At 47.3% G+C, this 10,430-nt stretch overlaps 1 protein-coding gene and 1 pseudogene across 1 annotated transcript; one reads left to right on the top strand and one right to left on the bottom strand.

Moving 5' to 3' along the window:
* Positions 1-230: 230 nt before the first annotated feature.
* LOC133884216 (ferritin-like catalase Nec2) lies at positions 231-6,327 on the top strand (annotated as a pseudogene).
* Positions 6,328-6,609: 282 nt separating this feature from the next.
* Positions 6,610-9,584, bottom strand: LOC133884671 (small ribosomal subunit protein eS4-like). Its single transcript, XM_062324176.1, has 5 exons — positions 9,442-9,584; positions 8,067-8,144; positions 7,793-7,973; positions 7,590-7,687; positions 6,610-7,214 (listed from the first exon to the last, which is right to left on the bottom strand). The coding sequence occupies exons 1-5, from the start codon at positions 9,442-9,444 to the stop codon at positions 6,780-6,782; spliced, it is 795 nt and encodes a 264-aa protein (XP_062180160.1). The 5' UTR covers positions 9,445-9,584; the 3' UTR covers positions 6,610-6,779.
* Positions 9,585-10,430: the final 846 nt, after the last annotated feature.

Genomic DNA, 10,430 nt, shown 5'->3' on the forward strand with positions numbered 1-10,430 from the left:
GGGGGGAAATATAAATGACCATTTGAATTTTATTGAATTTTCCTCGATCTTTTGATATGTGATTTCAATCTACCCCTCTCCACACAAGCATTTCATGGCTTGCCAAATCGCTTGCTAACCTCATTCCCCTCGTAAACCCACACTAACTAAAATTAACTAACCGTAGCCCCACAATACAAATACACACGAGGCTAGCTGACTCCTCTCCCAACCAACCAAACCAGCCGGCCATGGCTCGCGCGCGCCACGCTATCCTCCTCCTCGCAGCCATGCTCCTGCGGCTCGTCGTGCCGGCACCGGCCAACGTCGTGCCAGGCGGAGGCGCCGGCGCGGACGACCCGCGGTGCCGCCCGACGGCGCCGCGACGCGGCGCGCTGGCCGTGTACCCGAGCGACATGGAGCAGCTGCAGTTCCTGCTCAACGCCAAGTTCGTCGAGGCCGAGTGGTTCCTCCACTGTGCGCTAGGCCGCGGCGATCGACTTCCTGGACCGCAACCTCTCCACAGGCGGGCTGCCGCCTATTGGGGCTAGGAGGGCTAGCCTCGACTTCCGCACCACCGAGGTCGCCGCCGATCTCGGCTACCAGGAAGTCTGCCACGTCAGGTACAAGCCGACCCATGCTAGAATGGTCATGTCGCCATGAGTGACATGATCTTTGGCTCATCCTAGTTCTCCGGACGATGGCAATGGCGATGTGTGCAGAGCGACCAGGCAGTCCGTAGGCGGGTTCCCGCGGCCGGCGATCGACCTCAGAGACTCTTGGGAATTAGGCAAGGAACTGGACGATCTGATCGCTAAACTGAAGCGGAGTTTTTGTGCTACGGCAACTGCAGCAGTGCTTTCTATTTTCTTGATGCAAATATGAAGCAACAAATGTAGGTATATGCAGACTCAGAGATCCACAAAACGTGCGCCATGACAATCGTCACTAGCGGCACGGTTGTGAGCTGCCAATGGCAACATATCTTACGCTAGACTCTAACTGGACCCGACTATGACGCATCACGTCAACTGGTTCAATCTTAACAGAAAAAACAAACGCAAGTGCTAACTAAACCTCAACAAAACACAAAAATAGATACTGAGGAGACTCGATTAGCTAACAAATCACCCCCTGATCGTGAACCTCAGTCCTTCACACATCTGATTCCAATCTGGTGTCGAAGCTCCTAAAATCGAACACGCCCAAGGCTTTTTGTCATAACATCTGCTAACTGACGTTGAGTAGTAACATGATCCACATGCACCTGTCCCAGATCAATGCAATCACGAATAAAATGATAACGAACATCAATATGCTTACTTCTGTCATGGTGCACATCATTCCTGTTGAGTGCAATTGCAGCCTGGTTGTTGATCAGTAATTTGACACGTTCAAGCTCTGTGTCTTTCAGATTAGCTAACAGCATGCTCAGCCATATTGCTTGACAAGTCGCAGTAGCTCATGCTATATATTCAGCTTCACACGAAGAAATAACCACAATTTGTTGCTTTTATGATGTCCAAGTGATCGGGCTGTCACCTAGAAAGAAGATAGTACCTGTAGTACTCTTCTGATCATCTTGATCACCTGCTAGATCATTGTCGCTGTACCCAACTAGCTCTTGACAGTAATCAACAGCTCTATAAACGCAATCAAAATCAACAGTGCCCTTTACATACCTCAAAATATGGCTCACAATAGCCATGTGTTGTGTTGATGGTGCCTCCATAAACCTACTTATCACTCCAACAGCATGTGCAAGATCAGGCCTCGTATTAACTAAGTACCTCAAGCTTCATACAATGCTTCTGTATTGAGTAGGATCTATAGAGTCTGCACCATCCTTCTTGCTTAGCTTCAGTCCTTTCTCTACTGGTGTTACACATGAATTGCAATCAGTCGTTCATGCTTCTTCAAGGATTCTCTTTGCACTGGCTTATCTTTAGTGGCTGACCTGACTAGTTCACTTCAATTCCAAGGTAATAACTCAACAACCCAAGATCACTCATACTGTATTGAGCTTACATTTGTGCCTTAAAATCATCTATGTCCATAAGACTTGATCCAATGATTATCAAGTCATCAACATAAACACCAACAAGCAGTAAATTATCTCCTTTCACTCTCCGGTACAGTTCATGTTCTAATGGGCAGCGCAAAAAACCATGAGAGATCAGCGAGGCATCAAGTTTTGAATTCCATGCTCGTGGTGCCTGTCGGAGTCCATAGAGTGATTTATGAAGGCTATACACTTTGTCGGCATGCTACTCATTGGTAAACCCGGGTGGTTGATGTACATATACCTCCTCAATCAGATCACCATTCAAGAATGCTGACTTTATATCCATGTGATGAATCTGCCAACCAATTTGAGCTTCTAGAGCAATCAACAAATACATGGTTTCCATGCGTGCCATAGGAGCAAATGCTTCTTCAAAATCCACCCCCTGCTTCTGAATATATCCCTTGGCCACTAATCGTGCTTTGTACTTAACTATCTCCCCTTCAGGGTTCTTCTTGGCCTTAAAAACCCATTTGGGGCCAATGTCTATGTGTCTAGCCGACAATGATGCCAGTTTCCATGTGTTGTTGCTCCTAATTCTCTCCAATTCTTGTTTCATGGCTCCTCTCCACCAGTTGTCTCTCAATGCCTAATGCACATTAATTGGTTCTTCGGCTGCTAACAGGCATAAGCCACTGAACTCAACACCATCTACTGATTGTGTTGTATCATATAAAATTCCCAGTATCCTATGCTGAGGTATCCTTCCATCTAAGGTTCATGACGCCTCTGGAGGAGTTACCCACTGAATTTGAGTTTCAGCAGGTGTCTATGTTGCAATTGGAGAACCAGTATCATCATATACAACACCAGAAGAGGATGTCCCATGGTTGCCTGTCAGCTCTATATCCTGACTCACTGATCTCTCCTGCGTGTATGGAATTTCAGTCACATATTCCACTGTAAAGTTCCTCCTGCAACACCTCTAGTAGAAATATGCTCTTCCATCTCCCAATTCCATGGCTTGTTCTCCTCGAATATAACATCTCTAGTGACCTACAACTTCTTGTTGTTGGGATTATATACTCGATACACCTTGGAGCCTTCTTCATACCCCATGAATACCATAGGTATTGATCTATCGCTCATCGCTCATCTTAGTTGTCCCTAGCCCACCATGTTTTACATGAGCTACACAACCGAAGGTGCATATATAACTTAGTTTAGGCTTCCGACCATGCCAAGCTTCAAATGGAGTCATACCTTCTACACTCCTTGTCGGTGCTCGATTCAACAAATGAACTGCAATCTTCACCGCCTCACCCCAAAAGAGCCCAGGCATGTTCATGCTCTTCAACAAACTTCGAGCCATCTCAACCGTAGTTTGATTTCTACGTTCCACAACACCATTCTGTTGTGGGGAGTAAGGTGTTGTGGTGTTGCGATTGATCCCCCGCTCAATGCAATAATCACTAAAATATTGAGAATTGAATTCTCCTCCTCGGTTTGACCGAAAAGCTTTCAGTTTTAGATCCTGCTCATTCTCTGCAGCAGCCATAATCTTCTAGAAGGCTTCCAGTGCTTCATCTTTGGACCTCAATACCTCCATCCACATGCATCTAATACAATCATCGACAATCAATAGAAAATACCGATTGTCTGCTGGGGTGGCTAGAGTGATCAGGCCACACAAATCACCATGGAAGAATCCTAGTTTATGCTCAGATCTGTATGTTGTGGCTTTTGGAAATGGGCACCTATGCTGCTTCCCAATGGTACATCCATTGCAAAATTGCTCGACATGATCAATGCTAAGAATGCCATCAACCATGTGCTGGGTACTCAAATTTCGCAGCGGTCTGAAATTCAAGTGTCCATACCTAGCATGCCATAACCAAGCAGTGTCATTCCCTTTCACCAGCAAGCACACTGGCCTTGCCAGATTCAGCTTCAGCTTATATAGGCGGTTGGGACCACAATCAATTGAGCCAACAACTTCTTCTCTGAGTCAAAGATCTCAAGGTTTCCGTCTTCTATAAGAGTTCTACACCCATTCTCATCCAATTGCCCAATCCTTATGATACTGTTGCACAATTGGAGTATGTAGTACACACCAGTTAACGCCCGGTGCCCACTATCTCTGCACTGAAACATCACATCCCCTTTATCTCGGATCTGCACAAGCGAGCCATAACTAAAGCTCATTGAACCTTGAATGGACTCATCCATTGATGCAAACGCCTCCTTGCATCTAGTCATATGGTTGCTTGCCCCTGTATCGAGATACCTTTCACAATTCTCAGATGTACGAGGAATTACCTTTTGCTCATTCAGATGAACCTCCTGCAAATTCTGATGAGAGTCATTTCTGTCATCACAACAGACAATCAACAATAGTGCCAACTCATCCTCCTGAGCACTTGCCTGATGAGCCTCCTGGTTGTGCTCACATCATGGCTTCTGACACTCTTTGGCATGATGCCTATAAAGGTTGCAATTGAAGCATCTGTCCTTGGAACGGTCACGCGGGCCTCCCTACGTGCGCTATCCTAGCCACCCTGGCTGCGATCACCGCCGCGCCCACAGCCGCATGGCTTGAAACCACAGCGCCCACCGCCGTTCTGGTCACCTCCTTGCGACCGTTCTCCTTGCCCTCGCTTCTTCGCCTGGGCAAGCCACTCCTCCTCAGTGAGTAGTTTGCCACCCGTGTTCACCTCGATGCACATGCACTGCTCTTCGACAATGCGCAGCCGGCCGGTTAATTCTTCCACTAACATGTTCTTGATGTCCAGCAGGGTCTCGATTGAGATCGCGACTTGCGAGAACATGCTAGGCAAAACATGAAGAAACTTGCGGACAATCTTCTCATCTAGCAACTCGTCACCGAGGTCACGAAGACGATTGGCCAGCCCCAAAATTTGCATCGAGAAATCGTCGATGGACACTCCGTCCTTGAACTTCATCGACTCAAACTCTTGGCGGAGCTTTTGGGCATTGGCCTTGCAGGCGCGCTGCACCCCCTGCCTCATCACCTTGATCGCCTCCCACACCTGCTTTGCCGTGTCCTTTGTCACTAGTGACTAGAGCATCTTCGACGATACTGCACGCAGGATCGCCGCCAATGCTAACCGATCCGTGTGATAATCCACCATGCAGGCCTCGATCGCTTCCCAGGTGCCTTGCGCTTGGAGGTTCACTCTCATCAAGAGTGCCTAATTTGAGTAATTCATGCTCGTTAGCATGGGCAGTGACAAAGCGCCGCTCGATTCTCTCACCACTTTCTGGACCACCACCTGCTAGCTCCCAGCGGCGTCATATGCGCTTGAGCCATCATTGCCGCCAACTGTGTGGCTATTGGACTCGCCGTCATCGTCGATGCGGATCCTGACCAGAGGAAGGGACTTCGGGGAGAGAGAACCATCGTCGGACATCGTCGACGGTTAACCGTGGCTCTGATGCCACTGTTGGGAATTAGGCATGAAACTGGACGATCATATCGTAAACTGAAGCAGAGTTTTTGTGCTACGGCAACTGCAACAACATTTTCTGTTTTCTTGATACAAATATGAAGCAACAAATGCACGTACATGCAGACTCACGTGATAAAAAAAAAAACGTGCGCCATGACACCCATCACTAGCAGCACGATCGTGAGCTGCCAATGACAATATGTTTTACGCAACTGAACTCGACTATGGCGCATCAAGTCAATTGGTTTATTCTTTAAAAAAAACACAAGTGCTAACAGAACCTCAATAAAACACAAAAATAGACATTAAGAAGACTCGATTAGCTAACAGAGACGACCGCCTCGCCAGCAGCGTCAGCTTCCTCCTGGCCTTCTACATCCTCCCGCACGTCACGGCCGCGGCCACCATGGGCATCAGCTCCTCCCTCATGGACTACCTCTCCGAACGGGTAAAGCTTCTCATCTCCTGTCCCTTCCTCTCGCTGCAAGGACGAATGAATCCATGGCGTTGTTGAACGTACATCTCCAGGCGAGCATCCTGGCGGTGGAGGCCGGCCAGGACACGGTGATCCGACTGCTGCTCTACCAGCGCGCAGACGATGCCGTCCCGCCGTACCAGGGGCACACCGTCGCCGACTTCACCCGCCGGATCTCCGACTGGCGCAACCAGATGGCGGGGCCTTGGACCGGCAGCAGGGCGCCGAGAGGCGCACCATCAGCAACATCCTCGGCGCTGGCGAGGACTCGCTCGGGTTCCAGCGCACGACGGCGGAGGTCCTCCGCATCCTCCACGGCTCGCGCAACGAGATCCCCGGCGGGTTCCTGCCCAAGGGGAGCCAACGGCACCATTGCCAGATTCTTCCAGCTCGCCTAGATGCCGTCATGCAGCACACAATTTTTTTTTTTGAAAGCCATGCAGCACACAAATTGACAACATCTTCAAAAGAGATTTCTTTCAAACAAGAACTGCGAGTCATTTGATATTTGCTCAAAACATTAGAAAACTCATTCTTGCTTGAGATGCGTAACTGATGTGAAACTGTATTTGAGACTACGGAGACAAGCACAAAACAAACAACATTGGCCAGGGCAAATTTCAATCCAGAAATCCCAGAATCACTTGACCACAGCAACAGGTAAACAGAACAAGTTGAGATGTTCTTAAAAACGCACTTCAATAAGATAAATAGTCGCATTACAGCTAGCTGCAAACATCAGTTCGCGAATCAACAAGCAACAGGCAAAACTTAAAAGGATAGTCTGGGAAGATAGTTCTATATCCTTTCAGATAACTTGCTATAGCAAAACACCACGCATTCAGATGATTTATGCGGCAGCAGCCTGGGCAGCAGCATCCCGCTTCCTCTGCTCCTCGATGATGCTGAGCTTGATACCCTTGCCCTTGGGGAGGCTCACCCACGGCTTGCTGCCCTTGCCAATGGTGAACACATTGCCAAGACGGGTGGCAAACTGGTGGCCCTGGGCGTCCTCAACGTGGATGGTCTCAAAGCTGCCCTTATGCTTCTCCCTGTTCTTGATAACACCAACACGGCCAGTGTTCCTTCCACCAGTCACCATGACAACATTGCCAACGTCAAACTTGATGAAATCAACAATCTTGTTGGTCTCCATATCAATCTTGATGGTGTCATTTGCCTTGATGAGAGGGTCAGGGTAGCGGATGGTGCGGCCATCGTAAGTGTTCAGATAGGGGATGCCCTTCTGCCCAAATTGGACAGACCTAACCTTGCAAAGCTTGAACTGCACATAGAGCAATGGCAATCAGCATTTCAACTATGCAGAGACCAATAGTTTTGAACAACATTCGAACTGGTACAAAATGTAACAAAGGAACACTAGGTGAAAATGTTAAGATTCTTATAACAACATTACAATGATTAACTGACAAACTGCATGCATAATCCAACAAAAGCAAAACAAACATTTTCCTGTTCAAAAGAATCAAAACTATCATATTAACAGCAGGCATAGATTGCAAATATTGCAGATAATCAAGCACAACTCCAGCAAAGCAAATATCTTCACCAAAATTGTAACCAGACAACTTCAAAACAGACACCTTACAGCCAACATAAGAAATGCTACAGAGCTGCTGCAGAGCCAAATTAAGCTAACCTTAGCATCCTCATCCCTGATCGGGTGCAGACGGAAACGTCCCTTGGTGTCATACAGAAGCCTGTAGTTCTCATTAGTCTTGGGAATGGAGATGACATCTGCCAAAAAGAATGCAACACATCAGCAACTAAATGATAAAGGGAGATAGCCTTTTATAGCAAAGTCTGGAGTATCTTGCTACCGGAAGAATGATCAGAGCATACCCATGAAACCAGCCGGGTAGGTCTTGTCAGTCCTGACCTTGCCATCAACCAAGACATGGCGTTGCATGAGGATAGAAATCACCTCACGGTATGTTAGGGCATACTTGAGCCTGTTCCTGATGATGAGGATCAGAGGAAGGCACTCCCGGGACTTGTGAGGACCAGAAGATGGCTTGGGAGCCTATGGAATAGACATGCTTAAAATATCAGACAATTGGACACTAGAAGCATTTGAGTATTGTAGGTGCAAAGCTAGGAAATTTGGTAGACTTACAAAAGCTCCACCAAGCTTGTCCAACATCCAATGCTTCGGGGCATTGAGCCTCTTCAGATGCTTCTTCAAACCCCTAGCCTGGTTAAGGTAATAAAAAACAGTTATCAGTATGCCACAACACATTCCCAAAATGTAATATCAAATGCAATACGTTATTGTTTAAGTTCTACAAAAAGAACAGCCCTCCAAAAGTTGTTGGCAACACCTATTGACTTTCAACTCTCAATGACAACTAGGTTCTGCTTCTAAACCTATGATTTCAAAAGATTTACTGATTAGCCCATTTTAACATAAGAGATCAACCACCTGGAGTAGCACCAATGTTGACTCATGAAGTGCATAACATCAAAGTAACACATGAAACGTTACGTAACAAGAACATGTAGCTTAAATTAAATTATCATTCTACCTAGAGCGTTCACAAGACATAAGGGCCTGTTTGGTAGAGCTCCTCCCGATCCAAATTATCTGGATGATATGATTATTTACAAGTGATTATTTAGGGTAAACTCTATGGAGGAAGTGATTCTATGTGATAAGTGAATCAAGGAAGCTACTTTTTGGGCAGAGCTCCCCTGAATTCACTTGGAGAGCTAAAAATTGAAAACTGCTGGTTGGCAGAGCTCCCCCTTAATCCAGTTTTGGGAGAACTGCCAAACAGGCCCTACATATCAGTGAGAATACAAATCCAAACTGCCAAACTCGTTGTAAACGAAACATAAGATTTTAGTGATTGCCAGTGTCATTCTAGTCTGACTGGAAATAAGGAAAATTAAACAAGATCCATGTCATTCCGAAAAGACCATGGCCATAACTACAGATGGCCCCTGTCATCCTGCGACTTTCGCCCTGCAATCCAACCAACAATTTAAGCGAGACATATCACAAGCACTTCATCCAGGATTCTGCTTTCGAACCTTGCCTCAATAATAAATTCTTGAGCAAAGCAGGCCATAAAACCGGCAACTGATCTACAGTTGACAGCCTGCCCATGAACCCAAATTCCACAAAACAACATATTTAATCCTGCCAGACTCAAGTAGTACTAGACATCAGCTCCCACACATGAATCTGACGACCATACCGTGGCGCAATGCACAACAGAACAAATCAGCACCTCCCCAGCAAGCTCGAGGAAACGAGATGCTGTACTCTCTACAACCAGGCGAACCCTAAACCACCACGCAACAAACCAACCTCAGCCACCCAGCGAGCTACAACGAGCCCAAGCCGCCGGCCGAATCCCACCGCGAGCCATCCATCCACGGCGAGCCGGCGGGGACGCGCCTGATTCTACGGCGGCCACAGACCAGATCTACGGAACAGAAAGCGCGCGCGCGCGCGGTGGCGCGGGGAAGGGGACGGCGGTGCTCACCATGGTTACGAGCTCGGGGTAGGTCGCCGCCCGCTGCTGCTTCTGCTCCTGCGCCTGCTGCTCCTTCCGCGCCGCCGCCGCCGGGATGACAAGAGTGGGTGAGCGAAGAGGTGGGGAGACTATATATAGTAGCAGGGGTAGGGTTTTAGTTTGCGGGATTCACCGGTTTGCCCCCCGTGATGGGCTTTCTGGTCCGAGGGTTGGGCTCGGCCCATTTAGTACTGTGATGGGCTTTCTGCTCCGAGGGTTGGGCTCAGCCCATTTAGTACCCTGGTTCGAGGCCTAAAATGTTTTTAGGCCCAAATTGTTCTTTTTCAGAAATGGAAGGAGAGCCCAGTGGTCTTCAAGAGCCCAAGAGGTTGTAGAACTATATAAAAAAGAAAGGGCTAGCACACTTATTTTTATTATTTTTAGATGAATGAACGGAAGCGAAGTGTTCACCGAACATCGTGTTCAGGTGGTTGCTTCGCCTCCGTTGATTCGACAGGGATAGAATAGGGTGAGCACGCAAGGTATCAGGAGGGGGACTAATTTACAGACAGTAGGGTAAGTGTGTAGCTTCCGAGGGTGCACGCAAGTAGGACATGAAGGGCCCTTGTGTTATTACCACACTGGAAATCAGCCTTGGCTAGTTTTTGAAATTGTTTCAATCCTTAGAAGAAAATATTGTCCGCTAAATTAAGATTACTCCCTTCCGAAATAGGGAAAGAAAAAGAGTATCGCAAGTGTCAGTGTCCTACATGTAAAAGGGGTGTATTGTTCCATAATTTTAATATAATCCTCACCCTTCCAAAAAAAAAAAAAGACATGGTAGCAATTCATGAAACCACCCATACGAAAAAGTGGCAAACATCTGATCACACGCCCTCATTCATCCTACACGAGTCCGGCGTCGTCGTCCTACTTGTTAGGAAACCTAGAGTTTTACAATAGAATTTGGGTCAGTCTCGATCTTTAAAGATTTGGCCTTCTTAGAATAGGTCTCTAAC

This window comes from Phragmites australis, chromosome 11, assembly GCF_958298935.1.
Source record: "Phragmites australis chromosome 11, lpPhrAust1.1, whole genome shotgun sequence".
NCBI lineage: Eukaryota > Viridiplantae > Streptophyta > Magnoliopsida > Poales > Poaceae > Phragmites > Phragmites australis.